This window comes from Oryzias latipes, chromosome 16 (genome assembly GCF_002234675.1).
Source record: "Oryzias latipes chromosome 16, ASM223467v1".
Lineage (NCBI taxonomy): Eukaryota > Metazoa > Chordata > Actinopteri > Beloniformes > Adrianichthyidae > Oryzias > Oryzias latipes.
The window spans coordinates 20,846,679-20,874,659 of NC_019874.2; the positions used below are offsets into that span (position 1 = coordinate 20,846,679).

The 27,981-nt window shown below is 41.6% G+C and overlaps 1 protein-coding gene across 2 annotated transcripts in view; it reads left to right on the forward strand.

Moving 5' to 3' along the window:
- Positions 1-27,981, forward strand: part of nectin2 (nectin cell adhesion molecule 2) — a 79,208-nt gene that overhangs the window by 33,765 nt on the left and 17,462 nt on the right. The window contains exons 6-7 of one of the 2 annotated variants that reach the window (XM_011485485.3): positions 183-331; positions 8,286-12,746. In XM_011485485.3, the coding sequence (XP_011483787.2) occupies positions 183-331; positions 8,286-8,872 (736 nt within the window). In that variant the 3' untranslated portion in view covers positions 8,873-12,746. Of the gene's footprint in view, positions 1-182; positions 332-8,285; positions 12,747-27,981 lie in introns of those variants that run through there. The other variant, XM_011485486.3, reaches the window with a different exon arrangement.

The window sequence follows — 27,981 nt, forward strand, 5'->3', positions numbered from 1 at the left end:
TTAATAAATTGCCTTTGGAAGAGTAGTAGACTGCACTGCTGATAGAGATACTTTGAGTCTGCACAGTCACAGCTTATTTCTATAAATGCTCTGGTCACAGTGCACAAAAAGTCCTATTTGTTTGTCTTGGCCTCTCACTGCTCTCCTCCTCTTCTCATATCAATGTGCTTATGTCCATGCAGCATGTCAGGAGAGATGCCAGACACAGTGCTGATCTCAGGCAACCAGCTGAAGGTGCTGAAGGTTGATGAAACTGTCAACACCACTTTTGTCTGTGAGGTCAAGAATCGCTTGGGGACCAGCAAGAGTCAGGTCACCATTGTGGTTAGAGGTGAGTTGGATGATATGTAAAAACAAAAACAAAAAAAACACTACTTTAGTAGGGATGGGTACTTTATTTTATCCAGTGTGGGTACTTCTGAAACACTTGCGGTGCCTAAACAGTGCGCCTAAACCGGTGCTTTAAATTTGAAAAAAGACACAAATCTTTTCCAAAAACATGTGTGCCAAAGTAGCATCACAGAGTGAAGGAGAGCGCTTAAATGTGCCTAAGGTGCTTTATTTCATTCTTTCCGACAGTCTGCACTGCATTTCTGTTTTCAAGCTCGCTGAAATAAACACGTATTTCACCGCTCACTGTCACAACGTCTGCCTTTTTAAGGAGCATTTTACACGTCATTTTTATCCATCAGTTCGCCCAATAAGAATCTTTTCGCCCGCTTTGCTTTCTGCATCTTGACTGAAGCTCAAAACCTCGCCCATTCTTGCATGAGCCCACCCACATTTGCTGGAAAGGCAAAACTATTGGCTAGAATTGTACAGCAAAACTGAACAGATTACAGGTGAATGACATGTCTGAAACAAAGCACCCAAATGAAGTACCAAAATCTGCATTTCTATGTGGTACTTGTCGGCACTGGTACCGACTTGGCTCAGCGTTTTGGTACCTATCTCTATTCTTAAGCTGATAAATAATCGACATGAGAAACCTTTTCATTTGTATGTAGCAGAGTTTAAATGAGAGGTGTAGTAACTGTTGCTAAAGAAACCCAACTTTCCTCATATGTGATGAAATGCTGTCAGGGTTTCCCTTTGGAATACATTAAAACTGCCATTTTGAGTTATTCAAATAAGTTGCAGGTGTCGAAGTGTCGTTGAAAAAAATAAAGTTCAGTAAATTCATAAAAACAGCTGTTGGAATGCACACTTAAGAGTCGTCTATTGAACAAACTTTCCCTAGGCTTATGAATGCAAACATTTGTATGCAGAGAATTGATGAGGTGATACTGAATGCTCTTGCATCACACATGCGCACGATGTTTCCTGTTTTTTTGTGATCTCACAGCTTTCACAGGGACACATGTCATATAAATACATGAAACACATGCTCTCTGTTAAGGGGCTGTCTTAGGTGAACAGAGGGGCTAGTAGGGGATCAGCTGCTCTGTCCTTTGTGTGAATGGCTGGTGCAATGTCTGGGAGTTTGCATATCCTTGCTTTGAAATCTCTTATTCAACCACATCTCTCCTTCTCTGCTTTCTTTTACCACCCCGTGCCACCTTTCCACATCTATGTTTGCATGCTGTTAATAAACTGCATTGTCACAATTTTGCTCTCAGCAGCGACCAAGGTCTTTTGGCCATTTTGTGCGACCAAGAGCAAACACACTGCTGTTTTTGTTTTTCACAAGGTTTTTAAATTGTGTTACATGTAGTGAATGCTGCGCATTGACAAACAGTTCTTTTCATCTTTGTTTTTTTTTTATTTTACCTCACTTCTTTTTAATTGCAGGGCCATTTTTCAAACTTTTGTCTCGACCACGAAAAGCACATGGTAGCTTCTTTTCAGTTTACTGAAACATAGGTGACATGTGATGAAACCAAGCTGTGCATTTCTTTATGAAACTGAAAGTAAAGGTACAATAGGATCAGAATTAAGACACAAGGACTTGTCTTTGAAAAAAAAAATGACTTGAATTGGCATCTTTAGACCTGATATTCTTGCTATGCGTGTGGGTGGCCTTGGTTGAGGTACAGTTGGAGTACAGAAGCCATAAGATTTTAGTCCTCTTGGGTTCAGATGTATTCACTCAGGCCCTTCATCTCATGCAAAATGCATGTCCTTTCACTCTTCTGTTGCACTTAACTTAAAGTTATTTTCTGCTGACATGGGGGTAAACCTTGTCTGTAAGTGCAAGGGGTGGGTAGTGGGGGAGGGGAGTGTTTCTCTCCTGGCTAAATCTTAATAACCACCCTGCCCGATGCATGCCCCCTTTTCTCACTTCCTGTCCTCCTTCTCCCTTTATTCCTGTTTTGCACTTTTTTTGTTTTCAATTCCCTCATCTTTCCTCATGTCCCTTGGCTCCTTATAGTACCACACCATGAGTCACCCCTCCTCTGGGGGCCACTCTGTTCTGCTGAATGCTGTAAAAAGAAAAAAAAACTTTAACTGGCCTCTGTTGCGAAAAGGATGTCACCGTCTCTAGTTGTGTTTTACGAGCAACACGCAAGGGAGAGGCGACGATTCTGGCAACAAGGGAGCAAGATGGAGGCAGCTGCTTTCAGACTGCAGAGACTGGGAGCGTGCACCAGGATAAATCAGTGAATGCATGCAATCCTTAGTCAGAGAGAAGTGAAGGCATGAGTGAGAGAGGGAGAGATTGATGCTGACAGCATTTAAAAAGCATGTGAATTCTGTGCCACTGCATCCTATCTGCACAGCCATTGGCCTCCACCGCTTCCCAGCATAGCTCATGCTGCTCTCCCTCTCCAAGCCTCTCAGAGCGGATCAGTCACCCTTTGCTGCTTCAGCTTCTCACTGCTTCTTTTCTCACTTCCATTCCTTTCCTCCGCTTTTATCCTACATTCCAACTCCTCCCCTGTTCTTCATCCCACTTTCTCCACTTTCTTTCTTTTTTGTTCCCTTATCGTTTCTTCCTGCGTTGAACTTTCAATGCATGGTTTCCTTGTCCCATCAAGTCCTGTTTTATTGCTGCCGGCACCTCCTCCCTCCATCCTACTCGAATCTTACTCATTTGCAGAGAAGGTTGGGTGAAAAAATGTGAGCTAAATTCGTCTGCATTTAAGGCGTGACTAAGGCAACCAGTAAATGTCAGTGTGAAGGAGGTTGGTAAAAACCATCAGCGATACAGAGAAGTGTGTGGAAAGTCTTTTATTGTTGTGAGGTAAAGAAATGGATAATGGCCAAAACAGATATTGAGAAAGATGTGCAAATACTCCAGATGGATGTGTGATTCAGAACTCCAGAGGCTAATGCGAGTGTGTACAGACAAACAGGCCTGAGAGGGGCTGACAGGCATGAAATGGTCAGCACCTGCTACATTATAGGTCCCCCTTTCTTTTGTACCCTACAGCTGCATGACACACAAACATGCATCTTCTCACAAGTGTGTCTGCTTACTCGTCTTCTGCCCTCAGTCTTGCCCTGTGCACATAGGAGCAGAGAGAGGGATGCATGTCCTCTGCTCTCCTTGCCTCTCCTCCCCTCATCTTCGATCCTGCTGCTTAGTCACAGGCAAACAAACCCTTCTCTGCTCTGTCTTTCGATTTATTTCATCCTCGCGCTCTCTTTGGCTGCAGTTTGGCTCTCCCCACCGTTACTTTCATCCTTGCAGTTTGCATATGTTCTCTCCTCATCCTACTTATCTTTCTCAGGTTGTCTTTCAGCCTCCGCAAGTCTAGTGCTGAGCTCCTTGCACAGAGAAAAGTCTTCTGCCCCCAGCATTCTCTTTCCTTCTTATGGCCGTACAATCTTTCTCTCCTTCTGAGCTTAACTCTTAAATAGCAGCAGCTTTTTTTTTAATCACAGCTTACTCTCCATCTCTCCATCCATCCTTCCATCCTGGGCTCCTCTCAGGGGGGGTTCTTGTGTGACTAACCCAGATTCAAATTTGTGTCCATCTGCATTCTTTCCCCCTTTTTTGTGCTGAAAGGGGAAAGTTTACTCTCATCCCAACACCAAAAAAGTTAATTTCAAAAACTCTAAATCATTTTTGCTTAGAGCATGTCTTTAAAGTTATATTTTCTTTCAAACCAGCAAATTCTGTTGAGTTTTCAGACTGATCTAAGGAGACAGTTCAAGGGCAAGGGTCTTGGCGGTTTCCCCAGCTGGGTAAGGGTGTGTGCACGCGCTCCTGCCTGCATCTGCCTCTGTCTGTCAGCGCTCGTCTCTATCCATGCGAAAACAGCCAAAGAACAGGTCTGATGGAGCCAAGTCTCCCTGCAGCCTGCCACTGGCCCCCATCCCACCCCTCATTAGCACACACATACATGCACACACATTTGCGTAGCAATTACACACTACTGTGTTCAATAAGTTAATATGCAGACAGAAGATACTACCAAGCAATGCTTTAGGTGTTGCCCACCCCAGCATCAGATCACTGATGACCATAATGGGGTGTGTGTGTGCACGCGCTTGTGTGTATGACAGTGACTGTGACCATGCATGTGTTTGAGAGGCTGCAGAGAGCATTACTTCCGCTCCATCTCTCTCATTACTCTTCGTCATTTGGAGCGTACAGTCATTTTGGATGTGACTTCATAAGAAGCTTGCTTTTTTTCTTTTCTTTTAACTATCATAGTATGCTGTATGTGTGTTTTTGAGAAGAAGCAGAACTAACCTGTTTGATTTCCTGTTTATTTTCCACCTCCAGTTAACCAATCGGCATATATTTTGCAGCCTTCCTGTCTATGTTTCCGGCAGCATGACTTATAAGACCTCTCACACTCAATAAATCAACTCCACTTGCTTTGTTACCATATGTCTGAAGCTGGCTTGTGCTTAGGAGATTTGAAATAAAACATGAATTATATTTTAAAAAAGTATTTACCAACATAGCTTTTGAGATGATTTATGCAAAGTATTAAAGTCCCACTCAGATCATCATTGGATCTGGGGCCTTTTAATTGTAATTATGTTGTTTTTTAGGGCATAGTTTCTGCAGAGTGCCATTAGTTCATTAGAAAATTAACCTCTGAGTTGGGAGTGCCCACCCCATTCCCATCATCCATCTGTTTACACGCTCTCCGGTTAGCTTACAGACTCTCACACCCCAAACCTAAGATCACCGGTGCAACAAAAATGGCGAGCAATATTGGACCTATCCGGCCGTACAGTTCTGAGCTAAATATGAAGACAGACGTGGGTCTAGTCTACAGGCGAATCCATCAGAATGGAGCGGAGCAGGGAACTTGTGGCTTGCCGTAGTAGTTTCTACGACACACCTACAAGCTATTTCCAACTGCATTTTTTGTTTCCTCCTGATTCACAATGATGTGAATAAAGAAATACTCAGAAATGCAGTTTTAATCTTAATTTTCTTTATATGTTCATCATGAGAAAATGCCACGTGAACATGTTGAAAACACCAAAAACCTGATTTTCATTGGAGTGGGTCCTTAACAATAATTGGATGACAAGTACTTAAGAAGCATTTTCATTTGCATTTCAGTTTTAACTCTCTTTGACGTGACAAAAGTGCGGCAGCATGCAGCTCTTTGCACGGGGCATCGTTTCTATGTTGCATGTGGTGGAGAGTCTCAGAACTGGAGGTGATAATGCAGTTCTCGTGTTCCTGTTACAAGTGGACACAGAGTCCTCAATCTCACTGTCATGTGCGTGAATAGGACTGTTTAGCACAGCGTGCAATGTGAGAGAGAGCGTGTGCGCTTTGGGGGAATGGCAGGGAAAACTAGCAAAAGAAGGAGCAAATGTATCCATCATTATTCATTTTTACCCTGGGCCTATGATACAGACGGAACGCGCCCAAACGCGGCATTAGACAGAAGAACAAATGCAAATTGGAGCAATGACAGCAAAAATTGGTTTAGAGGAGACGGAGTGCATGCAGGAGACAGCTGGTGTAGTGGAGACGGAGATAGATGGAGAAAGGGGGAAGCGGAAGACAGAAGACGGAGATGTACACAGAAAAAGAGAAGATCAGAGCACAGGTGTAGACAGCAGTGCACTTACATTTTCTCATGACAGGAATCAGTGTTACAAGGGTAATTCTGTCAGCTCTCTTTACACTTAACTTGAAGGGCTTGGTTCTGCGGGGTTTAAAATGGGAATGACAATAGGATCGGGATGATTTGCTGCTTTCAAAGTTATCCAGCGACTTGGACAGCATCCTATGCGGATAATCCTCAACGGCGACAGGTGAAAGTGTGCAGATAGGCGAGCGAGAGAATGCAACTTAGTTTTGATCACTTTCAGGGTAGGGGATAGAATATAAAATGTATTCTTTTTAGCTGAAAATATTTGATTTTTTTTTTTTTTTCGTAATCCGAGTTTTTAAACGTGAGAATGCACTTAAAAAAGCAGGAACACACAGGGAAAGTATAGTGTGATTCCTTAATATCATGGTTATACAGAAATGCTGTCTGATAGAATAGCATGAACATTTCAAATAAAACACTTAAACTAAATACATAATGAGATCGAAAATCCTTTAAAAGTAGGAATAATGTTCACAGAGAATTGGTTTTTCTTTTCTAAAAGAAGGCTCAGGCTTTAAATCCCCCACAGATGACATGTTGCCGTAGAAACAGCTTATGGAATAAAATCTAAGCCATCTTTCTAATGTATTCCTGCTTTTTATACCTACATTTTTTCTCACTTGATATTGTGCCCACACGCAGCCCTGCAGCACAACCTGAGCCATTTGTAGGGTGTTTTTTCTTCAAAATGTTTAACTGGGGAGTGAGTGTAAACTTTAATTTTGGCAGTGGTCCTGCAAAACTCCCAGCCCACTGAGTAATAGTTGACGACCACGAGGGGGGAAGGCAGCAGTCACACGTTCTGTTTAGTGAGAGTTGTCAAAAAAAGCACTGAGAGACCTGAAAAAATGTCTCTGCTTGAGTTTCTTATGGCTTTACTTAAACTGTCTTTTCTCGGCTGGGTGTTCATGTTCCCACCAGCTCAGAGCTGACTCGGACATTCAGATGCTAACAGACCTGTGGCAATGCCTCTGCTGGTTATCTCTGTGCTCCATCTTGTGAGCGAGCTATATTTGCAGAACTTGCGTTTTAAACTAATGAATGGAGCAGCATAAGCAGGCAGGTGTGAAATTAGAAGCGACTATATTTGTTGTCGAACTTCAAAATAACTTTTTGTGGTTAAAAAACACGTCTATATTTGACTCAAAGACGCTTTTGTTTTTGTGATGAAGCTTAAGATATGTTATTGCTGCAATAAATGAAATGAAAACTTGTACGCCCTTGGGTTTATCAGATTGCATTTGCCTGCAGTAGGTCTTTTTCCCTATTGCATGCTTTACATTTCAGTGTTATGTGTGTCAAGCGAGTAGAAGAACCATAAGGCTGACAAGTCATATAAGACCACCTCACCAACCTAATTTAGACTGCTTTATCCCAGGAGTTTATGCACACAGATGAACAAATACTAACACTGTGTTTAATGGCTGAGCCCTACTTTTGCTTGTGACCTCTATAGTCTGTTTGCAGCCATCAAAAGAAACTTCTTATTTGCATGAACTATATGCATGCTGGAGCAACACTGCTGTAATTTATTCTGGAAACTGGAGAATTATGGATCCATGTGGAAGACTCGCGTGCCCCCAAATATTTCCTGGGATGTGAGGAGTGGGATGCCAGTCTGTCCCCCTGCTCTTCGTTCATGGCTTCCAGGCAGAGTTGTCATTCCGCTGTGTCACTTTGTCACTCACTCAATGCGCCACCACCTTCTCCTCCTCCTCCTCTTTCTCTTTATCTAATTCCACCCTGCCTCATTCTATTCATCATTATCCTCCTCCGCATGGCCTCTACCCATTTTACTACACAAAACCTACTCTCCGCTCCTTCAGAAAGTGTGTGTTGATGAGTTTTACTTTATTTTATCTGTATACTCTCCTCCACCTTGTGTGGTTTCTGGGAAGCCTTGAACCAATTTTGGTTCCTGAATGACTACAAGAGAGGGGAAACATGAGTTGAGATGCTGTTGCGGCTGTGGGAAGGACAGGAGCAGCTCTGAGGGATAGGGGGAAATGCCAGTTTAGTGGGATCATCTTATCCCAAATACACACACACACACCCACACACCTACACACACACACTCTCACTCAGTCACTTTACTGATGTCTCAGCATTCTTGCACACCTGACTGAATACAGAACCGCTGACATCACCGTACACCTTTTTTTTTCTCTATTTTTCTGCTCTTTTTATTCTATTTTTTTCTCTGGTGTTTCTTCTTTTTCCTCTTTTCTTCCATTTTCCCCTCCCTGCCTCTCCTTCCTACTACAGAGCCATCACAGAAGTCATCCAATGCCGGTGTGGTGGCAGGAATAATTATAGGCGTCCTGCTGGCCCTTCTTTTGCTCTGCGCCATCGTTGCTGTTCTCGTCACCCGTAGCCGCAGGCAGCAGCAGGGTTACCGGGCCAAAGGTGGCAGCGACTTGAAGACGCGCATGTTTGGGGGTGGCAAGAAGGCCAGCAAGAACGGCACAGGCGGTGGAGCAGGGAGTGGTGGCACCGGAGGTGGTAACAACAATGGCTCCATCTTTGTTTACAACGATGGCTCATCCCACCAGGGCCTGCCAGAGAAAAACAACCACCACCAGCCGCTCAACATGGGGCCTCGGCCTGGAGTTGTCGCCTCTACACCCACTGCCCAAGACATCCTACTGCGCAATGAATTAGATGAGGCAGAAATTAGAAAGTTTGACGATATTGAGGATGAGGAGAGGTATGACCACTTTTCTGGAGCAGGCCCAATTCTTCAACTGCGCTCGACTAATGACCAAGAGAATATGATGGGAGGCTACCTGGATGATGACATGGAGTCCCAGCGGGATGGCTCGGTCATCTCACGGACTGCAGTTTACGTATAGAGGAGGAGGACAGAAACGGGGGAGAAGGAAAAGGTGGCTTGAATGAGTGTTCTGGTTCTGGGATTGTGTCCCTGTCCTATACAGAAAAATGAAAAAAAAAACGTTTTATTTTTGAGAAATTGATTTTAAGTATTACATAATACCAGTGCAGTCCTTGAATTGACCTGATGTGACCAGGTGGGTTATTTTAAAAGCGATCACCGTAAGTCTCTAAGAACTGAAAACAAAGTAAAGAACAACCCCCCCATTCCCTCTCTTTTACTGGGATCTTGAGTGACTAAATGAGAAACTTTTTAAATAATGGGGTGGGATCATGAAATTCTGATACAAACTTGGTTTTACAAAAGTCAGTACAGTTGCATATTCACTATTATCTTAAAAAAAGAACACGTGCAGGTGCACATTGCCTGCAGTTCCTTATGTGGGCTGCCTTTTTTGTCTTGGTGTTATACTGTGACATCTGGTATGTTGGTGGTTTAACCATCAGGAATATTAGAAAAGTTAAAAATGTTTTCCCTCATGTTTTGTTTTTCTTTGTTCTCTGCCATCTTTTGAGTGTAAAATCCTCCTGCCAGATCATCGATAACGGCTGCTTTTTAAATAATAAACTCACCTAAACAAAATCTGAGGGGGAAAAAAAAGTATTTTCTGATTTCTTGCTTGTTGGACTCAAAGGAAGGCAAAAGTAAAGCGAGTTGTCGGAGAATTTGAAACAACTTATCAAGGAATTTACATTTAAACGTATGTGTTCTGCCTGAAGCTAAGCAACGGTAGGCATTGAAAGAGTGAGGTGAAGCTGATCTGACAGGTTCGAGGGATGGAGGGGGGTTACGCCAGGGCCAGAGATGAGCATGTCTCTTCTTTTCTCTTCGTCCTCATTCTCATTTCCTCCGAGTGCTCCTGACAGGAGGAGCTTGATTGGTAATGAGCCGTGAAGTCGCTCGCTTAGCCGACGCCAACAGATTGCCACCACTTATCGTTTATGACGTGACGTTTCCACTCCCTTCCCTCGCTTCTATATCTCGCCATCACCCCCCCCCCCACACACACACACACACACACGCACGCAGAGTCTCCTCACTCTTCTGTCCTTTGTTTATGAGGAGTTTAAGATTGATCCTGGGCAATGTGGAGGTCAGGGCTGCCAAGAGCACAGCAGTGTTTTACCGCTTGTGTGGCGTGGCCCGCTGAGTGGACCTGAGCCCAGCCTGTGCTGACATCAGGACTCACTAATCCACCTGGAGTGGCCATGTTCACTCGTCCCCGACCTCCCCCTTCACTTAGGTAAATGGCTGGGTGTAACAGATCCTCACCTCCTAAGTACAGTAGCGTTAGGTATGACAGATTTTCAATGAGGATCATATAATATTTCATTCCATTAGTGGATGTTAAATCTAGTGAATTGATAGGGGACACATAAAAGGTTGGATATTAACTAACAGGCAACAGGCATGAAAATGGCCTTTTATAGTGCAGGTTCAGGGCTGATTGTCTCCTGACTGTTAATTCATCCTTTTAACGAGCCGCTGGAGGTTCACTCAGGCAAATATTACCGCATGGCTACTTTTAGGAGCAGAGTATTTGGACAATCTCTCTTTGAAACTGGCTTTTAGGCCTTCCAATCAACTCCCCTTCAACTGCCCTCCCAAGGAGGGGGAATTCTGTTGAGTGTCTCCGTGATGACTGTCCAGACCTCTGTAAAACACGCTAACATGTCGGTTGGCATTTGCTGCAGGTCACGAGGTCAACTGCAGGATGACCTATTGCCAATGGCACAGATGACTGTGCTTGCCAGCATTTTTTTCTTATTGCTGTTTAACCTTGACCTGTTGATGCAAGAAAAACACTGGCATGAAAACCTTGGATGTGTTTGGGGGGGGCTCCTTATTTGCCATCGTGATTGCTGTTAACCTTCAGACAGGAGAGAGAGAGCAGGAGAGACACGGAAGGCAGATGACAGAAATGGACACAGCATTAGTGTTTGAGCACCGTCTAATGGCCTTAGCTTATACATAAAAGCAAGTCCTGTCAACCTGGGGTACAGTAAATGTACTGACTTATCACTATCACTTAATATAAAATATGTATTATTTTTGCACTTGTGTTCATCACAACTACAAATAGGAAAATTAGCATAGAAGTCGGGGTTTCTAGAAGGAAAATCATGAAGAAATAAAAAGAATCAAGGGACAAAAACTGTATGTACATTTTGGTGTGAGGTATCTGTGTACTATATATGTGAGCATCTTTATTTTTCTTGTGAAAATGTGCATATTTATGACAATGTAAATATCAGATTGAAGGAGCCGGTGTTGCCAGGACTAAAGAGGCTTTGTCTGTGGGGGCATTCAGAATGTAATCGTAGACTTAATCAATTCCTCAGCAGTTTGGTGTTAAAACATACCAAACTATCTGAGTTAAGTTTACCTGATGCATTAAAATCAATTCAGTCCTTAAGAGGGGAATTTATTTTTCTTGAATTTTGTTATATTTTCATGTTATAAGCACACATTTCCTTATAGATTAGGAACTTCTTTCTCTTTGATTCTGGACAGGAGGGTAAAGATGATCAGGTTAGTTTCCATCCAAACGAGAATTAAAAGTTGTTTCATTGTGGATTTTTGGTGACGTTCCTCACAATCAGAGCTGCAACCCAACTAGCCACTTTCCACGTGGAAGTTGTAAAGACAAACTCCTGCTCACACATTGGCTGTAGATGTGTGTATATATATATATGGAGAATGTAGAGAACCATTCGCCCACACTCAAACACCCCTGAGTCGCTCTCATTATGCTCCCTCCCAAAGCCAAACTGTGCAGTCGACACCTCATACCTGACAGCTCTGCTGTCTCCTGACATGGGCCCACACACATGCACTCTCATAGCTGCACACAAGCTTGCAGAGATGAAACGCACTTCTTTCACTCCTGCTCAGCGACTGGATCAGGATGTGAATAGTGTCCGACTGGTGCAGCACTATCACAGAACGGGCACTCATTTGCAAATAGGTGTACCCCGACAGGGACACGTGCTCTTAGGGAGAACATCTAACCCATTCTAATTTCATTAGAAAGCATCTGAGCTGATCTCCTTCCCATCCCAGATCCATATCAGAGCTTTTAGGAGATTTGCTCATCCTCTTCGTCTCGTATATTGTTTTTGATTTCACCCGCTTTCAGCTTCGACCGCCTCCACAGACTCGCCACCTACCCCAAACATCCAAGCAAGGATCATCAGACAAAATGCTTTTAAAGAGCCTTGAAATCCTGGCATGGGTATAGCACAAGTTTGTCAGAAATTCCAGCATTTTTCCTGAACACCACATATTTGGCTCCAGACATCTAATGATTAATCAAAGCCTTAACGTCTCTCATCTCACTCGCTAAACAGAAAAAAAAGAGAAAACCCTTCTTGTGTATATAGTATAAATATATAAATATGTAGCAGAGAAAAAGAATGAGTAATTTATGGTGTCACATTTGTGTATTACTTGATGACAGCTAGCATGAAGGATTTATTTTCTTCTATTACAGTTTCTCTTCTCCCATTATTTTGCTGTGCTTTATAATTTATGTTTTCTGAGTGCTTTATTCTTGACTGCTGCGCTGTGATTGCTGCCAAATCTGGCACATGTGCTTCTTCTATACAAGTTAACTGTATACAAACACAAACAAAACAGTCTTACCCCAAAATGTGCTTTTATTGACTGCTTTGTGTAAAAGTTGTTTTGTCTGTTTTTTTTTCTTTCCATTTTGAGCTTGTGTTCAGTCTTCAAACAGATGAAGAATTAGAAATGTTGTCTCGATTTTGTCATGTCATTACATTTTTTTCATATTTGGTTGATATTAAAGAGTTCTTGATTTTCAAAATGTCGCTGTGTGTGTGCCTGTCCTCTCTGTTTACTTTAACCAGGATGACTCGAGAGCCTCACTGAGCAGAAATGCCAGCTATTGATTGACAATGATTAGATTTCAAGATTTATTGATCTGGGATATGAAGTGGCCTTTCTTTCAAGTCGCACAGACTTTTAGGAACAACTCTTTTCATATTTTTTTACTCATTTTGTTTTTTTTTAACTTTCATTTCCTGTTTGGTCTGTTTTCTCTCGCTTCTGTTTTGATAAACTGTCAACATGATGACAGGTTTATGGAAAAACGGAGAACAGGAGAAGAAGAAAGCTTTTTGCGAGCTACAATTGTCCTGAAACACCCTTTTTCTCAGGGTTACTTTGTTTTTTTGTTGTTTTTTTATATGGACATCTGTACTGATTGGCTGGATGGAAGTAGCTGCCTTGGTAACCGAAATGTCGGACATGTAGTTCCCTAAAAGGCCACATTTTTGTCTGGTGCTTCATTTTAACAGTCAGGTAATGAGCTTGGATGAAAAGACACATGCGCTCATTTTAAAAGTAAATAAACATTGATGGATCCAGTGAGCCGGGACATCTGTGGGCACCGAAAAAGTGGGAGAGAAGAGGAATGTGTTGCTATGACTTCAGTTGTTTTTCGTTTTTTTTCCCCTGCTGGGAGGCAGTGTATGTGTGCCGTTGGGGAATGTGCAGGCCAAGCTGGACCTCTGTGAATGAGGCTGCCTCTCAAAGGCTGCATTGTTTGAACTCTAACTAAACCAAACTGGTTTGGTCAAATTTTAACAGGAGGGCAAGTAGAGGTTTCTGTGCGTGATAGTTCTGCCATGTTTGCCCACGAGTGTGCTCATGCATGCCTGTGCACCTGTCTCATTTGTTCTGCATATATAAAAAGGAGAGAGAGAGAGAAAAAACCTTCTGTGTTCTCCTCGGATGGCATAAATGTATTCTGCTATTGATTCAGGAGCAGTTGGTGTGTGGCGTTATGGCGCCGCATCTCCATGGTTTGCCCAGTGCTTTGATGCGCTTATATCTGTGTGTCATCCTTGGCTACTTGTCACAGTTCATTTTTGTTGCAGGCTTCTTCAGTCAATGCAGCTATTTACTGTGAGTCCAGTCCACCATCTGGCTCCTCTAATTGCTTTGGATTTTAGGCTGGTGAGATATGGACCACATTTACACTCACACACACACACACACAGAGCCACTCTTGACTTCTTTGCTCCCTCCAGTTTAATGTAAAAGACTTGAGTGCAGCAACAAAGCTTTTAAGCTTCAGCTTGTAAAGAGAAGGAAAAAGGATTTCAGCATGGCACTCGCATCTTTTTTGGTCTGCTTTCCCAGGGAAAGTTCTGAACATCATATGACAGCTGAGACCCCTGTTATGGCAAATGTGTTACATTTGAGCTCGGGGCAAATAACCTGAATCTGAAGCCAAAGTGACAGCATCTCCACTACTATCAGTGTTGGCTTGCAGTGATGAGGCATGCTGTGGTGTCCTCAGGCAGTTTGGCTGACTGGTAGTAGACCTGTTTATTCAAAGCAGTGGGTAGGTATTAAGGGGGGACGTAGGCTTGTAAAAGAGCCATTTGGTCAATCGTGTTTGGGAAGTCTGTTTGGTTGGATTTGCTCCCACTGGGTGGCAACACTGGTTTTAAAAGCAAAAGTATTCATGATTTGGAGTAACCAGAATTGTTAGCTGCACCTTTATCAGCCGAGTGACTTTCCGGCACTTGGATGATTGTGCATGTCTCCAATTGCAGCCTCCAGCTCTGCCAGCTGCACCTGCAGTGTTGATTAAGCATCTGATTGTGTGTGTATGTGTTTGTGTGTTGATTAGCACACAGACGAACTTTCCTCTGTCTACTGATAACCACTAACACAGAACTCCCCCCGACCGTTTAACCTCTCACCCGCCAGCTCCAGACCTGACTAATAAATCCCAGAGTGAGTGATGGATGGCAGAGGCTGTTGTGTGAATATCCAAGTGATGGATGAGGTGACCTGGGCCTTCAAGGAGATTAAAGCATGTCCACCTCTAACCTCAATTATTAAAAACGGTTCTGCATATATATTTTTTTTAAACTTTAAGGCAGCAAAATTGTTTCTGATGAGTCATCAAATCTGAGTTTGTGCTTCGCTGCTCATGTGTCTGTTGGAGAACGCTTTATATAACTCATGTTTCAACTGAGGATAATAATTTTCAATATTTAGGCTTTGCAGCGCTCTAGATTTGACGCATCGTTGTGAGTTCTAATTATCTTCCAGTTTTAGGAAGGATTCATTGATGCAATTAACATGAATTAATTTAGTAACAGTCAAATTTCTCACCCTCGCCCTGTCAGCCAGTTGACCGAAGTTTACTGCTGCAGATTCAAAACAAATGGCGACATTCGGTAAGAACAACAGGAACTGAAAGGTTGTGGATGGTTTTTATTTCCTTCCAGAAATTCTACAGTTAAAAAGCCCATCATTTTGCATAAAAACAATTTAGATAATTACATAGCACAGTAATCTGAGGTCCCTGTTGGGGTCAAATTTTTCAAAACAATATTTCTTTATACATTTTTTCTACAGGCTGCTCTTGTTGCTTATTGCATCTGTAAAATTGAACACAGGCAAAATCAAAGTGCTGTCATTCCGCCTCCATTTTAAAACGTTTTTCTCACTTGTTTGTCTAAATAAATTTAGGAAAAGCAACCGAAGCATTAGGACTATCTAGGAGCAACTCAACTCTTAGACCCAAGGAACAAACAAATGCAAACATAGTACATTAAATACGTCTATGAAGACTCTCATTCATCCAGGTTGATTCCATCATAGTAGTGGGTTTAGGGGCTGTCATCTGGACTTACTAAATCCAGATGACGGCCCCTAAACCCACTACTATGATAATACATTAAAAGTACGCAAAACTATAACATTTTAAAAGTAAAATGTATCATGGGGCATTGGATTGGGTTGCATTAGCTTGTTAAATTGGCTGCTTAGCATGCATCAGGAATCCACAACGGAGTCTATGCAAAAGTTAAATAAATCCAAACCTGCTCACTTCAAGTGTCTGCCTCCTGAGAGAAGGAAAAAAGGAAGAAATCCAGTTTGGGTTTTGATGTTAAACCCCGTCTTTGTGGGAAGCCTTTAACTTCAATAATGTGGATTATTCAGTGGGAAATATTCCCTCTCTTTAAACCTTACGGCAAGGACACGCAGCAGATAACATGGCTGCTCTGCTTGACTGACTTTAACAACACAGAACCCAAAGCTCTGAATGTGACACAGGTGGAATGAGTTACTTCTCCAGAGTGCAGATTTTTCTGAAATTCATGCATCAGGTTGAGTTTGTCTTTTCTACTGGCAGGTTTTTACTGTTTGTGAAAAACTGATTCAGAAATTCATTTATAGAGTTAAGTAAATGAACGTTAGGCAATTCAATGAAAAAATAATCAGAATAATCATGTAACCAGTAAAAAAAGTCTTTACATAAATTGGCAGGTTTTTGAAACGGTCACTTTTTCATCAGGCTTTTTTCTTTGGCCTAAGTTAAAATTTTGTAGTTCATCTTGTAAACCAACCTTAAAGAGGTAAAACATTTCACTCAAAATCTTTGAGTGTGAATTTTACAGGATTATGAATAAAATGGATGATTTAAAAGAAACTGATACAAATAAAAGAACACAAATTTTGTTCTTGTATCAGTTTCTTAGAGCGTCACACCAATTGTTGCTATTTTCTGAAAGTTTTGGACAAAAATAGGCAGACGTGCTACAAATGTCAAGCGTTTTTGTCACTGATATTCCCCATCTTATGATTTTGAGATCTTTTGATAGTACTCTCTGAATTGCTGAATTCTAAGGTCTTAAAGGGAATTAGTTTTAGTGTTTGTCGTTCTTTTCTAACACTTGTTAGCTGCCCTGTATTGCATACATCTACTCATGTCCTTCATCAAGAGTAGAGGCCCACTTGGATGAATTGTGTTTTGGGTGTTTTTAACATGTTCTTGTAGCCCTTTTCTCATGATGGTGGGGCATATATGAAATAAATGAAGCAGTATTTTATTCAAATTGGTGTGAATCAGGAGTAGACCAAATAAGGCGGTGGAAAAAAGCTTGTAGATGTGACTATGGATCAATGACGGCAAGCCGCAAGCTCCCTGCTCTGCTCTATTCTGATGCATCCACTTGTAGACAAATAGACCATGTATACATCTTTGTTTTCTTTGTCTGAGCTGGCATCTGGCCCAAAACTGTACATCTGAATAGCTCCAATAGTGCTCACCATTTTTTTTTACACTTGTAATGTTAAGTTGTAAGATAGCCGGAGAAAGTATAAACAAAGGGATGATGGAATATGGGGACAGGCTTACTCCAAAAGTCAACCCCACAATTCAGAGGCGCATTTCCAGAGAACTACTGCCGCTCTGCTGAAACTGTCCTAGAAAAAGGGATATTGGATTTTTGGCTAAAAACGCATAATCAATTTTAAAAGACCAATGGGACTTTAGTCTACAATTGTTCTAAGGCCATTAGGGGCTGTTGCACACATTGCAGTATCATTAGGTTTGTTTGTTGGAAACAAATGATAAATTGTGAGTTTTTGGTTCGTGATGTGATTTTTGTTGTTTTGTGTGACAGAAACAGGCAGTGATAGCTTTGTTTTATCAGTAATGAAAGCCACACACTGTAGCCTTTCCGTTAAGACAAGTGGGGATTCTGAACGCAGCTTACCTGAGTGGAAATTTAATTTTCTCTCTAACAGATGATTGTGCTTCTTATAAGAGTTGTAAAAAATGAGTGCAGTGAAACCAGAAACTGGAAATTGTACTTTTTTTTTTTTTTTGTCAAATGGTAAACAAGCCTCGAACTTTTAATCTCCTCATGTGTGTCTGCTGTACAGACGAACACAATGCCCCCCAACACAAACCGGGGCAGACGGACATGGGGAAGTGAATGCAGTTTTCCCGGAGGCTCGTGGGCGTTTACTCTTCCTGTCCCGTGCTGACTGAACTGGAGGTAACAGGGTTGTTGCGCTGCATCGTTGGGCGGATAAGCCTCCCTCGGGGGTAGTGCATGCTCAAAAAAAGAGCTGAGAGGGCAGGGAGAGAGGACACAACATAAGACCTAGATGACTGGAGGGCAAAAAGGGCAAAAGGGTGTGGAGAGGAGAAATGTGTGGCTCTGGACGTGGCTAGTTTATATATTTGAGTTACTTTGGGTAAAAAAATGTCCCAAAAAATAAAAGTTTAAGATGAACCAAAGATGGATGGAGCAAAAGGGCAGGGAGCAGAGCAGAGAGGAGATCGCTGATTGAAGGCGGAGAGGATTTGGAGGAAGGGTGATGAGGGCTGAGTTGTTGCAGCTGTGTTTATTATAGCTTCTCACTGATCAGATTGTGTGTCTGTGTGTGTGTGAGCCTGCTGAGGAGAGGCTTAGACATCCACTGACCTCTGCACACCTGCAAAAACACTCCGCTCCTCCAGATGAAGGGACCCGGAGTGTGCGCGTATGATGTTGTGTGTTAAATAAAACCAAAAAAGTCTTCATGCTGTGACTTACCTGGAACAAATCCTGTTCTCAACAATAAAACAAGAAAAACAAAGAACATTATGTCAGTGCAGTATGACCACCCGGGAGTGTAGCTTTGAGCAAGGTGTGCACACATTTGTACGACGATGTGTGTGTGCGGGGATATGAATAAAAGAGATTATATCTGGGAAAGAATGGTTTGCTGCAGCCTCTAAGAATAGCTTCTATGATGGAAATGATTTTGATGCTGTATGCAAGCCTGTGTGTGTGCGCGCATTTGCCCCGGAGTGTTGTGCAGATCAAATGCGCTTGCTGTTTAATTCACCGTCTCAACAGGCACTGCTTACAAAGTGCGCGCACAGTGCCCTGCGTGCACGCGGACACACACTTGGATGCAAACCTAAAGAATGAGAGATGAATATGGAGATAAAAACCAAATAAGTCTGCAAATATTTGATCTCGGCGAAGTGAGATCTGGGGACTCCAAAGTTTCTTGTAAATGCTTGATGATTGTGTTCATTTGTGCGTGTAACTGCTGTGCTTGTGCACGCCTCACGGAATGTGCATACAAATGCAAGTTTGTCTGAGTGAGTATAACAAATAATATCTCCACATTGATGAAAAGTAATTTTACTACAGCTGTGAATCTTTTAGATGTCTCAAAGTTGCATCAAAATTTAACAACTTCTTCAGTTTTCTAATTTTACATTGTTCTATGTCAGTGTTTATAAACTTTCACAGAAACTTGAGAAATTCATATCATGTTCTGAAGATGAATAAGTGTTACTGTTATGTTTTATGTACATTTATGTTTGTGGCCAAGAAGAGATGAAATGAAAGAAATCTTTTGTTTTGTATTAATACTGCAAAAAAGGTCCCCTAGAAATAGGTTATAACTTCTTATAATTTAAAAAATGTCTTTAAATTAGCCAAAAAAGGATCTGCAAATGTGCAAAATGTTGGTAGTGGCTGTGTGTCATGGCCTTAAGATTAAGTTTTTGCAGTGAAAGTGGACTTCTGTGTTTAATTCCTTGTTGCGAGACGCTTAGGAACTTTAGCTGCGGGTTTATAGCATCACACAATCAATCCTCGTGCGAAGAGCCAGGTTAGTATTACCGGTACATTAAGAACTTTCCGCCTACAATTGTTTCCTTCTGCGACAAGTAAAAGATGTGTGACTGATCTATATCCAACAACAAGACAGGAAAAAAAACACTTTTTCTAAAACTATAACTGCTTCTTTTCTGTTGTGACAGGAGCAAAAACCAAACTGTGTAAACGCTGTGACTGTAAATGCTTCTTTGACAGAATAGTAGCATTTTTGCAATTGAAGTCGTAGGGATTTGAAGTTGTGGCTAATTTGCTGGAGAGCAGTAAGCCCATCTAGAGTAAATAAACTGTACATCTTGTGTTTTTGTTGATATCCTGCAACACTGTAGTGCTCTAATTTCCCAGCCTGTCAGAACAATAATTTACAGTTTATAAAAATCACAACTGCTCAGATGGGATCGATAATAACTCTGAGTCATCAGCCGACTCTGTATTTATCTGCTGTGTGGGTTTGCTGTGTACAGCTGCTAGTTCCTACAGTACACTGAAGTGATGGAGTGGACTTGAGTGCCATGCTAGGAGCTGCAGCCTCCTCCTCCTGTGCCACTCAAGTTTCCTCTGATGCCTTTGACATGAAATAACAATCAAACTCAAAGCAGAGACGTCAGAACTTTAGCATCTTTGCCCGCTCATCAGCAAGTGTCAGCTCCTCCCTTATAAATGCATAGCCCTTCCACGTTTATCTCCATGTCATCTTAGAGACGCTGTAATCACATATTTCCTCTCTGTTCTGCTCTTATCGTCTCATCGTCTGCCGCAGAATAAAGTTGAAGGGGTGTGAATCTGTAGATTTATCTATGGTGGTAGTACAGTCTGAAGAATTCAAAAGCTTCTGCAATCATTATTCTTCCATTAATTCCATCGCTTCCCTTGTCACTTTCTTTTGAGCTGCCTTGTGAGGCGAAAATAAATGATTCATTTTAACCCTTAGATGTTGTTTGGGGAGCAGAAATCTGTATGCTGAAAATCAAACGAGCTGTCTTCACAGGAGTGTGCTCCGCATGAACATCCTCTGCACTGATCCTTGACCACAGCGCAGCTCCTCGCGGGCGCCTGCCGTATGTTTTTGTCCCCTTATTAACCCAAACTCTCCTCTGGGGTCTGCAGTGATTTGGACTACATAGCCTGTCACTTGGTGCCACAGCTGAGGCATCATGGGTAACTCCTCTGAGCCGCTGCTGAAGTACACTTCAGAGTTTGATGTGGGGGAGATGGAGCTATTCAGAGAATGGCTCAGCATTGCCATGCAACGCACAGCCACAGTGCACCATCCCTCATCTTTTAACTGTCAGCTTTGGGCAGTGATAGAATGAGGAGTCCTCAATGGACAAAAGGTCTTATCTTACTGAGGGAAATTAAATGTTATTCAGATGTGGCTACGTGAAGTATTTCTAAACAGTTTTATCACAAATATGTGTATGATCTTTGCCTTAATCGCAGCTTCGCATTTGGATGTGGCCAGCATCCAAAAAACGGCCACAGATGGAAACATCTGAGGAGACTTTGTTTATGATTTATAACGGTTGGAAATTCTTAGTTTTGGAATAACAACAGGGAATAAATGGCAAACATGGGATGTACAAAGCGACTCCCTGGGTGCATGGATGCAACACTCGCATTCTGATTAATTTATGTTCCAGTACATTTCAGTTTTCCTAAGCCATTACCCTCCCAAATGACTGCCATTCCCGGTGGATTCAGACAAACAAAACTCTCATAAACAAGTGCGTGTGCTGGCTCACTCTTCATGCTTCCGGTCTGTTTATCTCCGTGCACTAATGCTGCTCTCTTCACGAGTCTGCATGTCATCATATTGCCTCCAGGTCCAAGTTATTTATCTGTGCATTACACACACTGTCCAGGTAGTGCTCACAGGTCGTTTATCCTCCACAGGTCCCCGCCATCCTGATATATGGAGCTGTTGCATTTCTATATCACAGGCCTCCTGCTTGCAGAGCAAACAGACGTGCATGCTCTGCTGTCGAGCACCTGGTTTGGCATGGTGTGTGTCTAGTTGTGTTGCAGGGGAAAGGTGTGTGTTGAATTGAGTTTTTCCTGCTCATTTATCCTATTTTAAGACTCTGTATTCTGCTGTCCTCCTCTTAATACCCCTTTTACTCTTGTGCCTCAGGGTTCCCTGTCCTCCAATTGCTATTCATTAGTGTGAATAGATGGGAGAAGTAGAAAGGCCGATGCAGGCTGGGTGTGTATGTGTGTGTTTAGGTTGAGTGTTTGTCGCAGTAATGATATAGTGGGCTTCAGCAACAATATTTCAATTTCTGATTCATCTCCAGAAATTTTCTTTAGAGCCATCAAACATCAGAAAATCCGCTTTTTCAAGAAGAAAACCAAGGCACTGTGATGTGCTCAGACCGCTCGGATTGCATACAAGGAGTCCAAAAGCCACAAAAGCAAACGTTTGGAAAAGATTACATCTATAGATCCTTTTATCAGCTGCCGTTTCATCTGTTAGCGCCATCATGATGAATAGTTCGTTTTTGCCGCTTATGGGCGTGTTCTCCGTGCCAAAACAGTTATTTTTGGCATCTAGACTATCCATTTATTGCAAACATGGTAAATACTTTGTGTTTGGTGTTGGCACACATGATGACAAACATGCAGCTTGGTGTGTGGTTTATGGGCTCATGTGCGTGTGTGTGCGAGGGTATTACTTGTCTTGGTGCAATGAGCCAGGCCTTGTATTAGGCAGGTTGAGCTGCAGGCAGAATTTCATAACACTTGACCGGCTTCACAGAGTCATTTGTGTGGATAAAGAAAGGGAGCAAGAGAACGGATGGGGCAGGCGGTGGAGGGGGAATGGCAGCACAAGTGGTTAGCGGTGGTTGGAAAGATGAGTGACAATGAAAAGTGATCAAGAGGGAGGGAAAGGAGAGCAGCTGGAGGAGCCTGAAGGAGAGGAAATGCTCTGACGGTGCCTTCACATTTCTTATTGTACCTTCTCCTTTTCTCGCCCATCCCTCCTCATCTCATCTCTGTCCGTCATTTTACAGCCTCCCTGGCAGGCCTGGCTGGGCGGCCCCTTTTCTCATTACTCACCCTTTCAACCTTAAAGGTCATAGGCACAAACACAGCAGTTTAAAAGTCAAGAATATCAAATTTCTTTATAAGTGTTGCTATTTGGTGCTTGCCTGTGTGTGTGTGTGTGTGGGTGCGTGTGGGTGCGGGTGTGAGTCTGAACTCTCCGGCAGCAGTTGAAAACACTTAAAGTCCACATACGTATTAACTGTGTTGTTTTCATTTTGAGGAGCTCAGCCGCTGATCTTTTGCTTCGTTTTCTTTGCATTTTTTTCTGTCTTTTATTTATATGTTTCACTTTTAAAAAAAAGGCTTTTAATTTCCTTAAAATTCGAATAAAATCAATTATAGCTATGATCGAGAGCAGTCATTAATTACCTCAGTATTCACAAACACTTTAATCTCAAAGACGTTCATAAAGAGTTTGTATTGCCATTTCCTTGAACTTATCAGGATGAAGGATGTGATTGTCCATTAGACAATTATTTAAACCCATTAACTGGTTATGTTGCAACAACCTTGCTAAGAATTCATGAGTGCAAAATAGTTTTGAATAAAGGAAGTATTGACATCCCTAAAATATCAATAAAATCTCTGTTTGATGTTCAGCCAAATTGAGCCATTTTTAAAGGGCAGACTGTGGACCTCTGTTTGAACGGCAAACACAAATGTTCTCAATATTGAGTCTCTGCTTTTCATTTTAGAATTCATAAATATCTATAGAGGAATGAAAAGGATTTTGGCATTCAACATTAGCTCAGGGTGCATTTGCAAGAAGGGAATTCGATGGTGAATAGCACAAGGTTTTGGATTTTTTCAAATAAAACTCAAAGCTGAAACCAGCAGCTGATGAACCGATTGCTATTTTTCTGTTTTCAAAACAAAAAAGGATATCAGCAGGTTCATTAAATTCTCTAAACGTTGCATTCGTGACCTCAGACCAAGTCATCCGTCCATTGCTGGTGGTTCTTACAAGGTGCAGCACCATCTATATTGTAAGCAGCAACTTTATGTTCTACCACAACCAGCTTTAAGTACTGTATCTCATGTCTTATAAATGCCAACATGAATGAATACTCGATGAGATTGTGGCATACTTGATTAAAAACAAAGCTTTAATTCTAGTTATGCCTTTTTAGACATTTACGTGTGATTTCCTGTCGATTGGGGTGTTTTCTAACTTTGGTTGATGCAACTAAAAATTATTTTTTTAGTGCAATAATTAAATAAATGGACTGAACATCCCAATGACATCTTTATTTTTCAGCCTCTTCTCGAAACTGACCCCCTTTTGCTAGAGTTGACACATCTATCAATGCGAAGTTAAATCAATTGAGCAGCAATCGTAATTCTATAGAAGCTGGTTTTAAATAAAACAAAGTGAAGAAATAAAGGCTTTTGATTAAAAATGTAGAGGGGTAAGAAGAAAAAAGAGGCAATAGTTGTCATTCCTCATTGTCAAATTGAGGTGTAGCTCAAACTATTTACAATTTTAAGGAATACATTTATTCATAAACCTTTAAAAGATAAAAAATAAATCTCAGTAAAGACGATTTCCACACTCTAAAACACAAGACTGTTCATCCACATTAAGTCCCACGTCTGGACCCAGTTTGATTTGTACATCATAAAAATCAAGGATTATCTGTTGCCTTAACATTTGTTTCGTAAGAGTTTTGTGACGTGAGTTTTTTCATGCTGAGATATGATTAGAATGTGAGCTGAACCTCTTTAACTACAATGCTTTTTAATACAGAGTGTAGAGACAAAGTCTCAGGGATGTGATTAGGTTATTATCCAGATAAAGCCCTGGCATTTAAATCCGAACATCTGCTTTAAACGGAGAGTAAGTGCTCTTTTTTTTCCCCTTCATGTTCCTCATCATCATATCTATGTTAAACATACATCAAGTTGTCGCATTAAATGAACCCTCTAATGCTTATTGACCCTGTCACACGAGAGAAAAGAGGGGAACCAAGTCTCAAAATGGATCAAGCTGAATAATAGCAAAAGTTTACATCATTATATTAACACAGCAGTTTGATGAAATGTAGATTTTTTTATCATTTGCATTATTTAATTTTTAAGAATTGAATCAGGTTCCCAGAAGACAAAAAAATCTACTTTAGTGCATTTAAATGAAGTTGCTCTTGTCTGACTTGCCTTTTCTTCCTGTCTGGTTTCATTACCCCACGTGTCCCCCCTAGTCTCACTTGTTGGCTGCTCTTCCACTGCCGCCACAACACAGTCGGTGCAGTTGTAACCTTTCAGCGTCAGTGTGACGGCTGCAGTGGGGACTGCAGCCTGGCAGCACATCCGCTGGTGATACGAGTCCAGCCGTCAGTGGAACCAAACGCTGGTGTTTTGTGACATTTAGCATTTCATTGCAAAAATTACAGATCTTTGTTGACATCCAATATGCATAAAATTCATGATTTATGTGGCACTGCCTGTAGGTGCTGCAGCAGGAGGAAAGGCGTGTGTCACAGCTGAAGCACAAATGGATACATTTGTATACTGTGCATGTGGCTCCATCCAAAAAAAAAACAGCACGTTCCTGTTAAGAATGTAGACCGTCAAGCTTTGAGGGATTTTGAAAGCCATGAGTTGCACGTTTTTCCCGTTTCCACTCCCTTCATTATACTGAGTCAAGAGTAGCCCCCAACACACTCTTCTGCACATCCGAGCACACTTGCACCTCTCCCTGAGGTGCTTCACTTTATTCATTCTTTGCAGATTAATTCCAGGATGACACGTTTTTATGATCCCCCAATTTATGTCAGCACTCCGACAGTCCTCCCTTTGCTGCTGCCTGTCCCCTTATCTCCTGTGCCTCTTGTCTGTGCCTCCCTCTACATGTGCGCTCAATAAAACAATGGTACTTTCCAGTAACAAGAAATGAGTTTGTCAGCTTTTAAAAATGAGAGGAAGACAAATGGAGAGAGGGAACAAGAGGATGTGAAGATAATGGGTTTCTGTGGTGATTAACATTCCAGAATGGCATATTAAAAGAAAGCGATGCTGTGCTATTGTGTTTTTGCTGACAGTCAGTTGAGCAAAGGTCTTGCTTCGGGTTTCGTCTGTATCTTAGAGTCCGGTAAGACGTGCATCTAATCTACATCTTGGCTGTCAGGAAGTTTCGGAGTGTCTGAGCATCTTTACGTGTGTAGTTGTGTAAACTGAGAGGCCTCTTTCTCTTATGTAAATAGTCCCTTCTGAAAAATGCAGCAATCCTGACAGGTGAGTAAGCCCCTATTGTCTCGAGTCATGAGTCAGCCAGCTAGCTGACTAACCGGTTGTTCATTCTGTCAGGTGGGATGACTGTGTTTCCTGTCCGAAACTTGTCACCCAAAGCTAATGGGACTCGGCCTGTAATCTAGTTTGCTTCATCAAAACAGGAAATGCAAGTGATTGACCCGAAAATGTGTAAAAGAAGAGCAGATTTAAAACATAACTTCTTACTTTAAAATGTTTAACTAGAACTTGTTTTTTTCACTGCGATAGAAAAGAGAAGTGGCTGAATTTGAAGAAGCATCTGCCACACAGCAGATTGTAAACAAGTGAAAAATGTTGTTAAAAAGCATGGGGGGGGGATGACGGACTGAAAAATCACACGCATTTATGATCTAAATGTCAAATTCTTTATGGTAAATCAAAGTTTAAGACACCATTATAGTAACATGAGAAGCACTTAAAATATGAGAAATACTGTAGTACAAAAAGAAGATAATTAAAAAATAAGAATTATCAATGAACTATTGTTTTGGCACCCACAATACATAAACATTAAAAAATGCATATTTTTTAACTATTTAAAAGTTTATAACTTTTGACAGAGGGTTCACATGACTTCCTTTCAAAATAAGACGTGTTGTTGTTGACGTGTTTGTTTTACCATTGTTGGTGCGTTTCGGCCAGAAATTTGTAAATCAGAACTAAATAACCCATTCTGTATCTTTTGGAATGCGATGCACACTTAAAATCCTTCATGTTTTTCAAATCTGCTTTATAACCTGGCGTGCCTTATGTATAAATTATAGCTGTACTTATTGATGTCTAATTGACTTTCCATGAAACAGAAGGAGATACACCCTGCTGAACCTCAATGGAATCTTAAGGAGTTATGATTGCTAACTTAACCTGACAGAACACACAAGAGAGGAGTGGTTTCCCCTCACATGACTGTGTTTGGGGAAAAGATGTTCCTTATTGCAAGTTCTGCCCTACTTCACATTAGCATGGAAACATGAAAGCACTGGTTGGAAACCATGACCCACAGGCTAACTCGGTTTGTAAATGCCAGGCTGTGCTTTTTACAAGCAAAAAGAAAAAAAAAGAAAAACTCAAGAGTTTCCTCTGATGCTGCGAAACAGAGTTATTCTCAATCATCTTGCTGCCTCTCCTGAAGGTAACGTATTCTTAGTGGCTCTTTGTGCTGCACTTGACACATGAAGATGAGGACTCATGCAGATCTTTGCTAATCCAAGGTCTCTGTAGTACTAATGTAAAATATGTACAGCAATAAAAAATACATCTGTAATGTCAGAGCTTAATTATTCAACCAAATAATAGACCTTGCGGGATGAGAACTGAGCATGTTTAAGACCCCATATGGATTCTTGACTGTTTTCTCCCAGCAGAGCAGCACTCTTACAGGCGCATTCAGGAATTGAGGTCCTTCAGAATGCTTTGTTGAGATTGATTTCCAGGTCACAGAGTGGTGACAAGGAGGCACAAATTAGACCAAATAGATGAGTTTATAGGCTTTAGTGGAGTGTTTTGCCCCCAGCTAGGTTGAAAGTGATGTTTACATCGTTACAATAATCTTGTTTGCTATGGGGGGGAAAATGTAATCAGTTTATACAGTAAGGAGCGAATGAATGAATTAACCCCTCAACCCTAATGATGTGCACATTTACTTGTATTTAATTTAATGCATTTGAAACGTGCTCTGCCACAATTCTGTAAATTATTGACTAAAAAAAAAAGTGCATAAATAGGATTCTTTTTACACAATGTTAAAGGGTTAAGAATCCGTTGAGAATAAAAGCTGTGAGGATTTTCCTTTTTTTTCCTTCTCAGGTCAAGTGTTGAAATGTTTTGTGTTTTGCATAGAAGGCATTTGACATAAATATAAAACAGTTTTTCCAATAAGCAGTTATGAAAATGGTTTGAAACTAAAATGAAGAGGAATATTTTTTACTTAGCTGTTTTGTCAGAATGTGCTTAATGCATATTTTTCATGTCATGGTTTCTGGACTGACTAGACAAACCTGGTTTTGAACATGCCAGTTGGATCACGTGCAGGACTTCCTGTGTTTCTATAGAAAAAGCAGAAGCTATAACAAAGCGGCTGAGGAGGATGTAGAGGGTAGGGTTATGTGTGTGTGTGTGGGGGGGGTGCGCGGTGATCTCTGGGTTGCTTGGGTCCCAGCCTGGGGATCTCCCCCCCCCTCTCCTGGTCTGGCTGGTCAGGCTGGGTAGGATCTGGTTCCCCTTATGAACACACAGTTCACTTCGGCAGCATGCTTGTATCTCCACCCCCACGTACCACACTGCTCCCTGTCTGCTTCAT